This window comes from Strix aluco, chromosome 3 (genome assembly GCF_031877795.1).
Source record: "Strix aluco isolate bStrAlu1 chromosome 3, bStrAlu1.hap1, whole genome shotgun sequence".
Lineage (NCBI taxonomy): Eukaryota > Metazoa > Chordata > Aves > Strigiformes > Strigidae > Strix > Strix aluco.
Window position 1 is genome coordinate 33,755,231 of NC_133933.1, and position 18,781 is coordinate 33,774,011.

General features: G+C 36.5%; 1 protein-coding gene across 1 annotated transcript in view; it reads left to right on the forward strand.

The window, feature by feature from the left end:
* CAMKMT (calmodulin-lysine N-methyltransferase) overlaps positions 1 to 18,781 on the forward strand; it is a 222,226-nt gene that overhangs the window by 171,973 nt on the left and 31,472 nt on the right. Inside the window, exons 4-7 of the mRNA XM_074818049.1 lie at positions 6,597 to 6,657; positions 9,611 to 9,665; positions 10,716 to 10,779; positions 15,922 to 15,988. Of these exons, the coding sequence (XP_074674150.1) occupies positions 6,597 to 6,657; positions 9,611 to 9,665; positions 10,716 to 10,779; positions 15,922 to 15,988 (247 nt within the window). The remainder of the gene's footprint in view (positions 1 to 6,596; positions 6,658 to 9,610; positions 9,666 to 10,715; positions 10,780 to 15,921; positions 15,989 to 18,781) is intronic.

Genomic DNA, 18,781 nt, shown 5'->3' on the forward strand with positions numbered 1-18,781 from the left:
TTCAAACTCACTTATAGCATTCCTGCTGTGGAAAAGTAAGCTAGCCATTCTCCCTGCCTCAAATTACTCCTCTTCACTGAACTTAAAAGGTGGTTTGCCATGTGCAAAAGTCAGGTGCAGTAAGGCACAGGTGTAAGGTGGTACTGTAAAGGCTATTAAATACTTTTTTTTCACAGTGTGTGCATTTATCACTGAAGTTGATTGCTTGCAAATACACTTGGGGTAAATATCAGAATGCAGAGCCTCAGATTAGACAATTGGACTTTCAAAACAGGTTAGCTCTTATGTTGACATTTGATGTGGTCAAACGTCCAGAAGGGCACAGTACTCTGTAGTTGTTCTCCTTTTGAAAATCTGCTCTAATTAAATTTTATAGGAAAATAGTTTTCCAATTCCAGGCACACCATCTGGAACCAGGTGACGATGACCCCTCTTTTATCTGCTTTTGTTGCAGATGGGTGTAAACTTAAACTTGTGGGTGCAAGTTTGGAAATAGGGGTTTTGTGTACTGCAAACAGAATGAAATAAGAGGTTTTTTCAGTGGGCTTTTTCCTCACTTAGCAATTCCCTCTATTTCTTCATTTTACTAAAGTGATCAGTCCTGTCTTTAGATTATTATGAAAATAATTTTCTATGAAAAGTTTACACTCTTCAATACGTGCATTTTATGGAAGCTAAAAATGTGAATATTTGTGGTATTAGTGCCTTGCTACATGTGTTTATGTTTTTCAGATTCAATACACCTTAGGTGGGATCTTAGATAACCTGGATTACTGATTATCCTTTCATCTGTGTCACATTTTGCATGCTGTGTGAACAAGTGAATGGAAAAAAAAAATCTTTACTTTCTGACCATACTAAGCAACATTTTTTATGATAAAATTGTATTGAAAAGGGACTTGAGATATGGAGTTTGAAGAAGGTTGAGAGCTAGAAGAATTTTTGAGAGCTATCCATGCAAACTAACTACAGCAGTACAAGTAGTCTTTACTCAAGCAATTACTCAGATTAGAACAACCATGTTATATGTTACTAGCAAGGTATATTTGGCAGACATACACTGTGAATCTGCTTTGTACTTAGTCTTAATTGTGCTATTCATAATATCATGCTTTTTCTTTGACATGGAAGTGAATTTTAGTGCTGCACTGACAGAAGGGCTCATAATATTGGTTAGAGCCTTATTTTGAAATTTACTCCAAATTACTGTGCTGTTGAACCTTGATTCTGACCTGCTGTCTTACTTCTCCAGGACCTCCAGCAGGTGTACCCTGCTTCTTGCTACGCACGGTGGTGGTGATCCACACTAAAACTAACCAGGATAAAATCATCAAACTTACCTTCCCTTGTGACTTGAATATAAGGCATGGTCAGTGGAAAAGTAAGGTTTGATACTGTAAAATTGGGATTGTAATGATGCTACAGTAAGAGTAGAAGGACCTTATTTTAAATTCCTAGAATTCCTTATGTTCTATTTGTAGAATAGCCTGTTCCAGTACATATCTTAGTTTTGGGGATTTTCCATCCACGCTACAGTCTTTTAGCAGAGATGAGGAATAATTGCCTGTCTGGATAGGTACTTAATTTGAACACCTCTGCACAGTCCATTCTGGTGCCGGAGGTTTTTCTGCTCCCCGCCAACAATGTGACTTGGTGTCAGGAGGGATAATTGTTTTCTTAGGGTCAGAAAACAATTCATCATTGCTCAGTGTGATTGTTGGTACTTCTTTTGAGACATTATTAATCTCTGCCTATTATGCTTTTTCTCCTCTTGCCTTGATGCATATTAAAGCAAATAAGGTGACTTCATGTAGTCAAATTTAAATTGTCTTTGCTTTTGAGGGTTAAGATAGGATTTGTGCAAAATTTACTTGAAACTTCGAATGAATAGAAAGACATCTCATAGTTCAATAGTGTAATAAAAGACAAAAATTTGAATTTTGAGATCAGATGTCAGTACATGTGGCCACATGAAGTGCTAGAAAAAAGTGACAAAACTTTGTTTGGCTTAGCTTGGAAAGGAACTTCTTAATCTCCTAGCACAAGTGAAGCAGTTGTAGGACAGCTTTATACCTCCTACTCAGAGCTTCAAGGGAAGGTTCACTTGTCAACTCCAGTTGCCCCTTTGTTTCCTGTGTGTAGCACTGGCAGACGGTAGAGCAGAGTTGCACTAATCTTGCACTATTGCAGTTAACGTAATCAGTAGCTACTGTGACTTCTTTGTACCTGTGGAGCAGTGCAGAGGCATAATGGCTCCAATAATCAAAATTCTCAGCACTCTAGAGAATTCTCTAGAGAGAATTTTCTAATAACATGCTGTTCTTTAAGAACTTCACATCAGATCTCAATATATGTTTTCCAAATGTGTGACGGCATTCTTTGTAACCTATCGTAAAAAGCCACGGAGGAGAAACACTAATTATTTTTTTTTAAATACTGTATAATTTGTTTCTAGTAGAAAATATTCTGTAATATCATACAGGATTCAACATTTTTAGATTCAGCGCAGAAGAAACACAGGTTTTGTGTTGCTTTGGACTAGTGGTGCTCCACCCGATGGTTAAAACAAAACATCCTCAGAAGGCTGTCTACGCATGATCAACCACCTAGGTTGAAGGTTGCTTTAAAGAACTGTTGTGCCATGGGCAGTGCAGAAGGACCAGACACCTTCTGATAGCAAACACTATGAGAGTAATAAAACCAACTTAATATATGTGTTCTTAGCATTACTGTGATTTCTGTGAGTGTTGTTCCTCTGTAGGAAAAGTTTGGGTGTCTTGTTTGGTTACATCATACCCCAGGGTGTTAGGATGACTCAGGTTTTTTTCTTGGCCTTCCCATAATTTCATACTGTGTGTTTAAGTAACTTAATCTGCCTCTGTCTTCTAGTTTGATTCCTAATGTGCAAAACTGGGACAATAGAAATTCATGATGCCATCAAGTTCTTGTGAGTTAGACTCCATTACTATGGTGAGATTTCATGATGTGGTGATAAGTGCTGTAGAAATGCCTGTATTTTGTATGTCTCTGCATATATAGCATTTCCCCATCCATCATCATACTATTTAGTGATAATGTTTTTCTACCCCTACTACTGTAGTAAGTATGATGAAACAGTCTGGAAATAGACCATCACTCTTACAGCACATTTGTAGTGGATCTCCTACTCCATCCTAATGGTGAAAGGATACTTGCCAAGAGTTGAAATGCAGGCAGGTGTTGCTCTGTGAGCACTGTCTCTCTCCCATGTCTTCAGACATGCCAAATCACAGTCCTTCTTGAGGCTCTCCTTGAAACACCAACACATTTTTTTTGTTTCAATGACATTCCGATGTTTTCTGGCAACTATTCTCTGTTTTCACATTGTATTTATCAAAGTGATAAAGATTTTTAAAACCTCTGGTAAATGTTGCAAAATATTTATTTTTGCAAAAGGAAACTCTTGTTTCTCTCTATTTCTTTGGACAGTGAGATTTTTAACCCCTCTGTCTAGTATATTTATAGCCTTTTAAATACAAGCACCATTTGGGGGCCTTTTGATATTCTTTTGCCTATACATGTATAAATTGACTATAATATGTAAGTAATTGCACATGAAATTGGGTACCCATTCAATGTTACGTATTTATAATCAAATTCATAATAAAAAATGAGAATAATTTTAAATATGAAATAATTATTTTAAGTATGTTGACAGGAAACAATCCATATCCATATGTATGTGTTTGCAGGAAATAAATTATGCTTTTCACAACTTAGTACTAGCTGTTAACTCATAGGAATTGCTGCATTTCTGCATTACAGCTGTGTGTTTTCTAACAGAAGCAGAACTTGCAACTTCAAAATGTAGGTCATTGTGTTGGTGAATGTAGGTCAGAGTGAAGGGGAAGAAGACAGAATGCAAACTCCTCCACGTGGATCTTTAAGCTTATCCCTGTTTTGAAGGTAAAGAGGCTTACCTACCTGTTCATGCACGAAAAGCTTTTCCTTTTACTAAAATTAACGCAGGTATTCTGGCTTCTCGGCTTAGCTGGAAGCAGTGTGTTCTTCCACACTTGAGACCTGTGCTTGTGAAGGACCTCCTGACTCCTGCTTCTTTAGCTGCCAGCCACTTATATCATTGCCAAGGTGATACTTCCTTCCCTGTGGGGGAAGGGAGTGGGGAGAGTCGGTGCATTGCTGGCATCTGCCTAAAGAAAAGCATTGTCTTTCCAAAGGTGCTTTACCCTTCTCTCAGCACAGAGCTATCTGATACACCTGCAGATTCAGCCGGTATCAACATTGTAATGGTAGCAGGGGAAAGAACAGTGACCCCTCATAAAAGATTTAGTGACACCATTCAAAGTGCCCTTTCAATAATAACCGTAGAAAAGTGAGAGACATTTGACTGAGGGTACTGAAAACTCAGATGTTGAAGGATTTTACTACAACTGACAAGTATTTTTAAAACTCACTCAGGCTAAAAGTTTGCTATAAAAGGGTTTAGGTTTTTTGTGTTTGTGGGTGTGGGGGTTTTTTTGTAATGTGAGATATGAGTATTATAAATGGTATTAAATTAACCGTGTCTTCACTAAATATTAAAAAAGCACTTTTATTGCTTGAGTATACACCAGTCACTGCAAACTGAAACATTCTTTATATTATACACTAAAATATTTAAACAGTTATTATATTTATTGCAAAATCTGTCATTTTAGCATATTTCAATGCTCAAAAGCATTGAAATGCTCAAAAGGGAGATGGAAAATCCTGTACAATTCTTAGTGTATGTTTCACTGAAGAATGGGTAGTCGTGTGTGAATATTTTATTTTAACCCTTAGGAGGCCTAAGCAAAATAGCAAATTCACAAACATCTAGTCAGTCTAAACTGTCATGAACAGGACAAATAGCAATATTGCTTTAGTGTTTTTGTCATACATATGAATTGTCACTCTATTTTTTTTTTACCTTTATGATCATTGTCATACAAAAGTTATATGCAGAGTTTTGGCCAAATCCTGTCTAGGCTTTTGCTTGATCTGCATGCAGACAACACATTTTCATTGTTTATCACTATAAGTAAGGGTAGTTCAGAATACTTACTAGATGGAAAAGAAGAATTATATATTTGATGGTTGCAGTCAGCCCCTAAGGGATTTAAAAGGAAGACAGGTTTTCTCCCAAACTTCTATAAAATACGTTGGTGATGTTTTTAAAGTCTTGAGAATAAAAAATTGTAAAAAATGGCTGAAAGGATGCAATAGTAGGCTGCATGGAATTCAGTTTACCTGTCTAGAAATATCTAAAGGATGTTCCCACATGTCTGTTTTTAAGTTTACTGAAACCATTGAAGTGTCTGTAGTTCATAATATTAAGTTTCTGTAACAGTAATTCATAATGCTGTGTGTTGTGGGGGCAGGCAGGCAAACCCTGGGTTTTGCCTGTGGATAGACATGTAAGCATGTTTTTTCATTGCTAAGCAACAACAGATGAAAAACACATACAACTGTAATTTGGCCACATGTGCCTTTGTTCATCATCCCTAAACTTTGGGAATCTAACTCAAGTGCCTGAGTACAAGTCTGTTTTCTACAGGCTCCCTCCAGTAATGGAGACTGATGCCTGCAGGAGAGCATGCAAGCCACGCAGGATCTGTGCTGCCCTTTCCGTGGGCCACAGCACTTCAGTTAGATGCTCAAGTGAGGTGGGAAACTGGTCTGACGAAACAGCGAGTTTCATGAGTGAAGCCTGTTGAAGGGATAAATTTGCATGGATGCCTCCAAGTACTTGCCAGGGTTGACAATGACTGGTGTAAGTTTTTATGATGGAAGCTTATAAACTCATGAATAATACAGATCAGGTGAAAAAAGCGTGATTACTTCTGTATTGCCATACGAGAATTAGAGGGCCTCAAATGAAAATGACAGGGATTCAAGTACAAAACAAGAGCAAGGAGATGTTTCTTTATACAGCACAGTAAAACTGTGGTGCTTCCTGCCATGGATGTTGCAGCAATGTAAAGTTTACCACAGTCCACAGAACAACTAGAAAAATCCTTTGGTACTATTAAAGAGAATTTATCACTAGTCTCTCCTCTCCTCCTCAGGAACTTCCTGAGCCACAACTAAAAATCATGCTGCGTTGTTTCCCTAGTCCTGTATTTGTCCTTAGCATGTGTTGCTGGTCAGTGTCCCTTGCAGTCAGGCTGATGCCTGACCTAACAAAACCTAAGAGAAAAGGACCTAAATAAACACAAACAGTTTGCTGTTCATGTGAATCCCCAAATGTCAGAAGTTTCATAGAAATAAATTTTATATAACTTTTAACATTGACAATTGTATGTGTATGTATAGATCTATATGTATGTTTATGTGTGTGTGCATGTATCTATAAAGCAAATTTCTGATCATCAGTCAGGATGAAATCTATGAAATATTTAGTTTCAATGCTTAAATCAGAAGTCTTCCATTAAATGTCTTGTTTCTTTAGTCCATGGTGTTATGGCAAATTTAGAAAATGAAACAGTTGGTGGAGGTCTGCAAATGGTAATATGTATTCAAATATTATTTTAGACAAAAAAATCTGTTCTAAGAAGGGGAATATCTTTGTTTTATAGGTCTCTGGCCATCTGAAGAAGTGCTGGCTTACTACTGCCTAAAGCACAATGAAATATTCAGGTAGAGTTAAACATAAAAAGATATTTTCCAATCTGTTAGTTTTATTGTACCTGCATGGTAAAGATTGCTATGATTTAAGTCTTCAGATTAAATTTGAAATGTTCAAGGTGAAAGCATGTTGCTCTTAACAAAGAATTCTGAGCTGCCTTTGGGTACTAATATTGCACAGCAAGCTTTCTGCTATATGTCAAAGACTTTTGATTTCCACTCAAGGCGTTTTATTTCACTTTGATTTTTGGGAAACAAAAGTGAAGCTCCAATCGATCAGTACTGATTGTGAAGGTCAGGAAAAACAGAAGACATTCTTTAAACTGACATCTGTTGCAAAAGCAAGCAAAAGTTTACCTGATAAAATACATAATAATCACTGCATATAACAATGGAGGAATTTGCACCTGTATTTAAGTGTTGTGAAACAATTTTGAGACATCCTGCACCATTGTTTTTGTTTTTTCACATTTTCTAAACTTGTAGAAGGCTCTAAAAGGAACACCTAAAAATAAAATCCATCCTGCATCCTCTCTCTTTCCCCTTGAGTATACAGAGCTTTGCACTTGGAAATCCTTGAAGTTTCATTGTCCACAGGATGAATGGGGTGCAAGAAAAGCCATTATAACAATACATTTGGAGGCATAAATTGTGTTCCGAGTGAGGGTGCAAGGCTAATACCAAGTAAACCAGCTTGGACTATACAAAATCCCTCAGTCTGTGTACATGTGGTGTTGGTAAAATAGGGAAGACCAAGCTGTAAGTCCCTGCCCCTTGTAGCAAAGCTGAAAGTGTGTCAGCTGTGAGCTGGTTCCTGCAGCTTGCTCAGACTGCTGTGTGAAATCAAAAACCTGGCACCAAAGCATGTCCTGGTTCATAAAGCCTCATTTCTACTCCATCCGCCACCTGAATGAAGCCCACCCCATTAGGGGAGGCAGCTAACGCACCTCATCTGGTCGCTGCTGCTCCTTCCTCCAAGTTTAGCTGGGCACTGCATTGTGTGACTTTTGCTGATGTAGTGGTGTCCCTGTAGCACTTTGCTGTCCAGCCCCTTGCTGTGGCTCTTCACAGCAAACCTCCCTGTGCTGCTCACTGAAAGGTTATTTTCCGAGTTTGGGTATGCAAGCCTAGATACTCAGAGACAACGATCAGTCAAACTTCCTTGGAGGAAATGGGCAGTTTCACAACCTGATTTCTCAGGATTACACCCTCTCAACAGTACACTCAGAGTAGAGTTTCTTGTTTTAATTCTCATTGATAAATGTCACTAAATATTGCCTGAGAGGTGGATATGATTTTTAAAATTTGCTAATGAGAGAACTTTGCACTGAATTGAATTATTTATATGTTTGTTTATATGTGTGTATGTATATGCTCATATGTTATATACATACAAATTTGGCTTAAAATGGACTAAAAAAACCCACACTAGATACTTTCTGTGTTTATTTCAATAAACATGACTCTTATAAAGGATTAAATACCTTGTATATCTTATATATATAGCCATGTATAACTTTTAATATATATGACATATATGGTTTAGAAAATATAAAACTTATGGGAGGAAAAACCTATAATCATTCTATTTAAACCACAAACTGCAAATTCCCTACATCTGTTTTATATTCTCGTTGGGTTTGTGTACAGCTTGTTCCTTCAAACCGTGTCCGTCTTTTGTCTCATGTCCATTAAATAGGACAACTAGACTTTTTTCAAATAAAATTTGTGAAATCTAAGAAAAATAAATCTATCCTGCCCAGACAGTGAACATTAGTATACAGTCATACAGCCTAGTCTGCTGGCCTCAGTGAACAAAGTATCAGCATTTGTATACTGATACTGATATGGCATCCTAGATGCTTTTTCTAAATACCAGTGTCGAGTGAGTAGGGAGGCAATACTTTCACATAAAAGTAGGTTTTCAAATGTTGGTGCTTTAGAGGACAAGAAAAGGTGCACCAAAAAAAAAATCGGTTTAGCTGAAATTCCATTTTCTGCCTCTCAATGGGAACATTTCTGCCAGCTGCAACAGTTGCTGCAGATTTAGCTATAAAGCAGCATGTTCCTAAACTGAGGCTCTGCCTTGCCCTAGACGCCGCTTCACGCAGTTTCGGCGCGGGGTCAGCACCCCTCCCTCCTTCCCTCCTGGGGCAGGCTGTGGCTCTGGAGGACATTCTTTATACCTCCCCCTGCAAGCTCCCATCCGGCACGCTCTCTGCGCCAAATTATATTTCACATGCACGCCTTAATAACAGCACAGTATGGTCTAAGTTAAAAGCAGCCTTTTAGACCATGTATTCAACCCTCTGCTCAGGCTCAGTTTAGGCTCTTGACACTAACTTCGTTTACTTTACTGTGGCTTAACTGTTTGCTGTTCCCATCGTTGTTCATAACAGCATTGTTTGTAGGTCACTTGCAGTTTTAAGTGCTAATTGAAGGATTGAATTTCTTCATGTGTAATTGTTTTGTGGTATACAGCTTGTTTTAAAACTTCTCTTTTTAATATAGAAAGGCTTTTAGGTATAACTATATGGAGAGATATATAAATAATATTAATTTCCCCATTTACTTCTCTAACTGTTTTTGCAAGAATGAATGTGGATTAACATTGTTATCCTTTCCTAACAATTATCTTTCGCTACTCTAGCTAGTTTAGTTCTAAAAGACAGAGCCATTGACAAGGGAAAAAAGGGAACCTTCTCAGATTTTTCAGCTCAGCGGTGGTAATGTTGCACTGAACACTAATGAGGGAACCCCCACTGATTTGCCTGCTTTGTGACTTTTCTATTTCATAATTATTTTTAAAACGCAAAACGACATGAGGTAGCCTAGTCATGTCTCTACAACTTCCTGGTAGCTCAGTTCTTACTGCAGATGGCAATTTGTTCTTGTAACATATATGTCTCTCTGACCATTTTCATCTAATTTGTATGGGTTCTACCATTTCCTTTCTCTCTTTCAGGGACCTTGCTGTGTGTGAGCTAGGGGGTGGCATGACATGCTTGGCTGGGCTCATGGTAGGTCTTTTCTCAATTCCAATCCCATTCAGAGGAAGAAACAAAAGGAAAAATGTTCCAGTGCCTCCAACTGCTGGGTCAGAGAACTGTCAACAGCCTCAGCTGCGGTCAAGCTGCAGAGTCTTGAGAGACCTTCTAGATTGACTTGCTTTCGTATCATATTGATTTTATGGTTGCCTCGATGAGCAGAAACATTTTACCTCCGTGTAGTCAATATCTCTTGTTGTGACATTCCAGGCCACGTACGGTCTGTCTTTCATTGCCATAGCTGAAGCATTTTTTTTTTCAGATTATAGTCCCATTTGCTAAGATACAGGAATAGCCTGGCGAATCACAGTTGGAGCACCATGATATAGCTGCTAATGTTTTGCCTGCATTATTACACCAACAAACATGATCCAGAGCTCTCGGTAATTAGATTCTTTTGAATTAGATTGGCCATTCAGGAGAGTCGTTCACCATTCTCTGGGTTCTGAGTCATGTATTCAGGAGATATTATGTAGCAGTGCAGTGCATTAGACAAGTTTTTATGTCTCTACAAATAAAAGCATATTGTTACACTGATTGGCATTTGACAAACCTGTCGCTCTTATACAATGTGTCGAGGTTACAGCCCAATGTGCGAGCATGTCAAAGCTCACAAAAAAATTACCCTTACAAAGCCATCTGCCTGCAATGCAAAGTTATATGAAGGGCATCAGGCAGTCAGACAGAAGCAAGCTGAAAGGCAGAGTGACAGCCTTGTATGATGGCTCTACTAGATAAACAGAAGCCCGCAAATGAAAGCCTCTCAGAATACCATCATCCGCTGTCACAATGCAATTACGGAACAGAATGATAGCAAGATAGAGGCTCCCGCAAATGGAATGATAAAAGTATTGACTGATTTGATTGAATGATTAAAATAATGCAGACATAAAATGAAAAAAGATTGAAGATTGTTACAGAGAAATAGGTGAGGAAGCATGATACTGAAGGCTTGTCACTCCTGTCTTCACTTCCACACAGACAAGCATATTTGCTCATTGTTTGCTGTGCTCTTTTTTTCAGGTTGCTATTTCTGCAGATGTCAAAGAAGTTCTGTTAACTGATGGAAATGAAAAGGCCATCAAAAGTATCCTTATTCAGATAGAAAACTGGTTTGTTGTGCTCGTTCCTTTTTACTGGCTGAGTAACAATCGATATAAAGACAGACAGCATGGGGTATATTAAGAAAAAGTCCCACATAAGTAATTAAAAAATAGATGTAGAATATCTTGAACAGAGCTACATCTTCCCCCACAATAAATGCCACATTTTCTTCTTTAATTAAAAATGTATGTGTTGGTATAGAGCAAGTACAGTAGTAAATATTTGTGTCATGGTTGAGTGCTGAAAGATTCCTGTGTGTATGCTGCACGTTACAGGAGGTGTAGCAGTGATTCAAATCATTAGCTCCCCTTCACATATTCGTTTTGCAGAAGAACTAGATTTTTTTTTTTTTACATTCAGATACTAGACTCCTAAAACATAGCCAGTATTTGTATATTGTCATAGCTTTTCCAGTGTATATTGAAATGTATGGTTTCATTGTTGCTGCTAAGTTATAACTGCCTACAAATTACCCATTTAGTGTGCTTAATCAATTATCAATTTATCATTAGTTCTCTTAACGTAAGATTGCAAAACTCCTCTGTCTCTTGTAGAAAGTATTTTATTATATTTCTTATATTAGAATAAATTGCTATTATGCCCTTCTAATATGAACACATAGTTCAGAAAATTGAACTGGACTTTGGCTAAGCATGAGAATGAGTGAGCATAATTTGTGGCCACATTAAATATCAGCACAGAACAAGTACAGATATATACAGTGAATACTAATAGCCCTTAGAAATTGAGAGGAAAAAAAGGAAGGTATCTATTTGCTTTTGTTCCTTGGTAATCTTTCCATTTGCATTTTAAGGCAGACTAGTTTTTCAGGTTTTGGCCACTGCATCATCAGAATTATTTAGATTTGAGTTTTGTATGTATTTGAGAGCTAATATAATGAGTACTTTGTGAAAAAAATAAGTTAAACTAATTTGTGGTTTAAAAAAAAAGCAGTTGCTGATGACTGTTAAAACAGAAGACATTGCAGTGCAATAATATTAGCTAGTATCTTTAAAAAGACATTCTCAGAGGTAACTGAGGTAACTATAATTTCTTACAACACTTTAACAATTTCATAGAAAAAACAGCCAATCCTAGATCATATCTTTTAAAACTTGAGGGAAGCCTTATAAAAGTCTCCTTTATCTTGAAAATGCAAGATTTCACTTGCATTCCAGGGATTCTTATTTTGTTAAATTCCAGTTTATTATACTCATGTCTTGAGGAGGAAATATTCATTATTGTGTGTATTTTAATCAGCATCACCCCTTCCAATCTTTCTTCTATGTCATTATGAAGATAAAAAATGTGGGAGAAAAAGACTGTTTCAAAACTAACCTAACAAAACAAATCGATGTTTTATAGAAGCATAGGTATTTAACAAAAGGTCATTTTACCCACAGAAAGCTTCAGGTGAGCTCAATAATCATCAAGTCAGCAAATATCTTGCATGGCAGATTCCATAAACATACCTGGACTTTTTTGAAATTTAGAAGTCTTTCATAGCAAGGAAAATTGGCGAGTGCTAAAAGTATTCACTCAGTCTTTGGAATTAAACAAATTAAAGTGCTTTTATTTCTGAAAAGGATACTGTTAATGTCATCTAATTAGCACACCTTAGTTTTTCACAATATGTTTTAAAAATATCTTTTATTTCCAAAAGTCCTACAAGAAGTCTTCATCTGTATTCACTCAGTGAATCCCTTTCAGTGAAGCGATTGGTGGAAGGCTCTAACAGGAATTTATTTTTCTTTTTTAACATTTGGTGCTCTGAAGGCTCAGCATTCAAAGTGCTTTTATTGTGTTGGATTTTACAATGGGCTTAATATTAGCAGGGTGCCAAAGTGCAGCAGACTAAGAACTTTACAGTGTAGGTGGAATGTATTCTTAAAAGTGCACATAATAAAATTTATGTTGCATTGTATGTGTTTTATGGACTTCAGTAGTAATTTTATGATCTGTCTTATGGTAATTTTCTTTTGCATTCTTTTCTGTAGTGACTAGCTATAACAGAAGTTTAGGCTAAATTTAGATCTCTTTCAGCCACACCAGACTCACTATCAGGAAGAATTTTTAGCGTAATTGGAAATAGTGTTTGGCCCCAAGTGCCACAGACTACTAATGATGTATTTCTGCTATTTTTTATTATTGCTGATGGAATTTTTTAATTGTTTAGCATGCCAAATTAAATTAATGTGGGATAAAATACTGTTTTCTTTTCTAGATTCTGCTCTTCAGGAATAGTTAATGCCTAGTATTATGCTTTTTATGTAGGTATTATAGATTAAAATAATCTTGTTTAAAAATTACTGTTTACATCTTCCCTTTAAATTTCTTAGGAAGCTTAAATTACATGCCAGTCATACTATAATATCCAAAAATTACTTTCCAAAAAGTAAAAGTGGTTGTCAACAAAAAAGAAAAAAAATCACTGTCAGAAGCCAGGAAATCACCAAGCAAGCCTGCTAATTATTCTTAATGGGCAAGATGAGCACATTAAGAAACAAATGAATACATCAGTGAAATGTAATTGAAAATCGACCTGGCAATAGTGCATTGCATCTGAGAATCTGCCTTTGTATTATCATCATCATCATAATTATTGTTGGTTTTGTTGTTGTTATTGCTATTCAGTGAGCGTAACTAACAGCTTTGCTTTGTGAACTCTCAAGCTTTTGAGGATTTGATTTTTCTTTTAATTTTTTACATTCTTCATATTACTCTCCACTTCATACTGCCACATGAAGTATTCGCTATGTGTGTTTTCAGTATCTATATCTGGATATGTTATTGAAATATTACAAGTTAAAACAATTTATTAACATGTTAATTTCAAATAATTGTTGTCATTTTCACCATTTCACTGTGAAATATATAGCTGTATTTTATATTAATCAATGGTCTTATGCATGAGGTTTATGGAGGTTTTTAAAAGGATATTATGATTTATTAGTCCATTTAAAAGACTTCACTCTAACTCATTTTGCTTATCGTGAGCAGATTTTAATTGATTAACAGATCATTTATATTGCAAAATCAATAGAATAAAGACAGATGTTATTGCTTTTGCAGCTCTGTTCAAAACTTTATTGTTGGGGTAGTGTGTTTTATCTAAGTTCTTTCAGGATCATTTAAATAAAGAAAGTATTAAAAAGAAACATATAGATTTTCAAGTGAATAATAAAGATATACACAGGCAAAGTTATCATCCTTCTTTGTAATTTTGGGTGATATGTGTTCAGATACAAATTTTTAAACTTAGGTAATAACTATGACATAATCAGTCATGAACATCAAATTCTATTTCCCCAGAACATCGGAAGCATCTATACTCAGTTTGACGTGGCCAAACCCAAGGATGAGGTTCATTTTTAGTAAAAATTGTCTCCTGTTTCAGAGGGCCTGTGTACCTTCTGTCTTAGCTCTGTTTCACACCATGCACTAGTGACTTGAACTACTGTCTGAAAGCATCAATAATACAAAACATTGTTGCAGTGCACTATAATGGCCATTAAAATATAGTGTATGGATCTTTCAACAGTCCTGGGAAATTTAGGTTAGAAAGGTCATGTTCAGCCTGAATGCCTGAAGACATGGTCTCATAAATTATTTAAAAAAGCTGGTGTTAACATGTTTACAACAATTATTAATAGTTTTACTCAGTTATATAATTTAAGTGCAGTATAGCTAATTTATCAGCGTTACTTCCACCTGTACTTAAAAATAGCATGCTATGCTCATGGAATTATTTATGCCTTCCTTTTGCTTCACAAGTATAGACCATTCATTACTGCTTCTCATTGCATATTGAGGAAAAGATTTAAAAGGCATGTCCAAACTACAGAGATCTGTTTAAAACAGTTTTCTGTCATTTCTAGGTTTTGGCTTCATGAAATACCAGCTGCCTTTTCTTCTACATTGTTTGGATAGAGGCTTTCCTAAAACAACTTTTCTTAAATAGCCAACTGTGTTAGGAAGGCCAATTATGTGATTTCAGCAAAGCAAACACAAAGATACATCAGTGATATTTTAAATTAGCCTGACACTAGTGTTCAATTTTCTTATGAGCACTGGCAAAGAATTCAACATATTTTGTGCACCTAGAAGCATCCTCCTAATTAACATCAGATTTAATGTAACTTAAATAAGAAAGCGGGATCATTGACATCTTTAATAAAAGGTGTCTGTTTAAGATAATTTTTTTATATTTGAGAATGAATCATTCAAATACGTATGGATTCACACTGGATCACATTTAGTATTCTCATAGTTCTCGGTTACTTGCTACACCTTTTCTTTCCGATGTTTTCTCACTAACCACAAATGATTGATTATGAAGGGTATCTTTCTAGGCATAGATGACTGGGCACAGCTTCCCTTGAAACTTTTTATTGACAGCCCTTGCTTTGGCCCACCTGAATGGCTACCCAAGTTTGTGACCTGATCTTACAAACTGAAAGAAGCTGAGACATGAGGCTGAGGCATTGAGACATGAGGCTGAGGAACAGTTGTGGTGCCTATGGGGAAGAAATGGCATTTATTGCTTTGTACTATATTTTGTGGTGGTTCCAAACCATTTTCGGGAAAGCAAATGGACTAGAAACTCCCTTGCATATAGGTTAAGGTGCTCCTGTTGTGTGTTGGCTTTCACCCAGACAGAGCCAGGAACAAAGGTATGTGTCTTGTGGTAGGGTAGGTGCTCAAAACCCATAAGCCTCCAAAATCTCAGCACTGTGATCTAATGATACAGTCAAAAGCAGCACAAACTAAACTGGACATTAAGTGACCAGGCTAAAAATTTCTGTTCACCGTGCTTGTAATTCTTATATTTGTAAACAAGTTACCTTTAAATGTATATAAGGTATGGGAAGTCTTTTGCAGTTCCCTCTATAGCTACAAGGCTAGCAATTCTTTAAATGAAACAGTGAATAGAGGTAGGCAACAAGAGCAAGTTGCTGCTTAGATATATGGCTTATATGCTGGAGTAGCAATGTAAAATTTATAATTCTGAAAAAAGACTGACTCAGCACAGATTAAAGACATTATGAAGGTATTAACAATGGAAAAAAGTATTTTTTATTATTTTTATTACTGCTGTAGATAATTCTTAACGAATATGCTACAGATGTAAGTGAGATCATCACAAGAAACCAGAATGCAGGAGTATTTAAGGCTCAAAAAGTGTCAAGCTGGTAAGATTCTACTAAAATGTTTTACTGATTCTTGCATGTAATTGTGTATTTAATGTAAGTATGAAATGTATGCAAAAGTGTGAAAGTGTGACCTATACTACTGATGTATATGCAAGTAGGTAAGTGATGCAAGACAGAAATTTGAAAGTATTAAAATAATAATCAGATTTCTTTTTAACATAGCAAATACAGTATGATTAATCTTGGTGACATAACCTCTCTTTCCTTTTAAATTTTTTTTTGCATAAACTGTGTCTCTTCAAGCTGTGGTTTAGTGCATGGTTGAAATTTGGCTGCTTCAGAGTCAACATTACCCATTACTGAATATGAAGCTTGGAACAAATGTACCTAAATCACTGTCAGGTTTCATTTTAAATAGCTCTGAGAATTCAGTGTGGCAACAGATCCCATTTGCCCCTGAGGTAGATGTTGTCGGAGCCTCAATGGGAGTTTTTTTTTGCCATCCTGCCTGTGCAATCAGTATCATGTTGTCACAGCAAGGACAGATGGGGAGCGTGGGAGACAGGCACAACATGCTGGGGCCCTTTTCTCATTGACTGTGTCCTAAGGTGCAGGGCGCACCCAGCATTTTTCTCATTTGTTGTCTCCGAGTTAGCCCCAAAGGCACACTCTGAAGGGTTAGCATTATAGAGGTTCAGAGAATTTGGTTTCAGATCATCTCCAGAGCCCTTCCTGACCTGCCCTGTAACAGGTGGTGCCACTGAGGTTAGCTGTTTTCATTGAGGCATCTCCAGGTACAGTAGAGACGGGAAGCAGCTGAAAATTGGAAGTGTGTTCATCTCTTGCAGAATTTTTAAAGTAAATTGTAAAGTACTTCATATTCGTGGTGTAGGTTTAAGAATTAGAATGTACTTAGAGGTGGCTACCTGAGAGCAAATAGTGCAGTCTTATTTGTGTGTCTAAATCTTCTTTTTTTTGGTGATTCTCATTCCAGAAGGGCTCTTAGTCCTTCTCAGAGTGACAAAAGTAGAGCTGAAAAAGGGCTGAGAAAGGCAAGCTGTTACAGCAGAATAAGCTTATTAACATAGAGGGTTAAACCCATACAATTTTAATGGCTATCATTCACATCATTTATCCCTATGCTTATGTAGCCATTCTGTGTGGAGAAGTTCTTTTAAGTGAGCACTTAGGGTTAGAAAAATTCTGCCTTCATTAGGGTGTATGTGCATATAACTTAGAGATATATCTCTGCATCCTAATAAGTGCCTGCCAAGTAGACAAAGGCCACACGGGCCCCAGGAATGGTCTTTCAGGTTCCATGTGCTGAACACTTCTTGTGAGCAGCCTCAAACACTCATCCCTGATGAGGAGAGGCTGTGTGGTACATCCATCCAGAAGCTTAGATTTTGTAGATTACCCATTGCCATCTACTTTGTATGAGATTTCAGATTTCATCCCTTGTCAAGACTTCAAACCTGGTCTTTTAGATATCAATCAAAAGCACATTTTCTACCCTGTCCTCATTTACATTTATCTAATGCTTAAGGTCATTTGTGATCATTTGAGTGTATTTCAGCATATGGAATCAGTGAATAATAGATTTCAGCCTCACGCTGTGAAGAAAGATTGTGTTTTTACAAGACATGATGTTGTTTACTGGGTGTTACTAATCACTAATTAATAAACATATCTAGACATCATCAAATGTTGCATTTTAAGGAGTAAAAATGTCAAGTGTTTAACTTCTTGAGTGCAATAGCATTTGGGGCCTTATTTGCATAAATAAAATAATTAAATTACAAAATAAAGTGAAGTACTATATCAAACGTAAGGCTCATTATAATAAACAACAAAATTTGATTTTTAGTTCTATGTTCTTAAGGTTTTTGCAGATTTGTGTAACAGTGTAAAGTTTTATAAAATAAGTATTCGAATGACTCTCTAATCCCAAAAATAATTATCATCTTGCATTTCTCTATCTTATACACATTAATAGTTGATTTCTTCTTCATTCAAAATTAAGGTTATGCTTTGGTTAGTTATTTGAGAAGTGCTAATGGATGGATCAGTTCTTCAGATGCAGTAACAACACATGATGAAGGCCGAAACAAAGTTGTTTGATCACTTCTCAAGGCCTTGAAGAAACTAAAAGGCTGATATAAAATCTGAAATATTACCGTAACCCTGATTCAGTTTTCCTATGACCAAAAACTTTAGTTGTATAATGATAATGGTGAGGAAAAAAAAGCAAGAAAATTTAGTGTTTTGTAGGGAAGAATACAACACTGGCATGCAAAGTGACATTAGGTGACTTCTTTTATGTTGATCAGAGCTTGCAAGCGAATTAATATAGTGATGTATTTAAGTGACTTACTGCAACATTAACTTAGTCTGGAGAAGGCACGTTCCTCACTCTAACATATCATTTAAACAGTGTACAGTCTTGCAACCCTGCACAGTGTCCAGTGCAAAGTTACAAGATTCTTTCCATATGAAAGATAAGAAAGAAAAATAGACCCTTCTAACAGCACCTTCATCTCACGTCGACATCTTGTACTCTTTTCCTTGCACATGGAGCAGAAATTATCAGTATGAGAGTCAGTTTGTGACTGTTCCAGACATTTAAGTCTAGACTTGGAAAATATGCCAAAACATGTATGGCGCAAAAAGGAACAATCCAGTATCAGCCAGGAGAAGTTAGATTAGGAAAACCTGCCATACATTTATTTATTTAGATTTATACAAAATGCAGTAAATGAGCACTTATCTAGCTCTCTGCCAACTCTTGATTATTGTTTGAAAGTACAGTAATGTAAGCCAAACTGGCAGTTT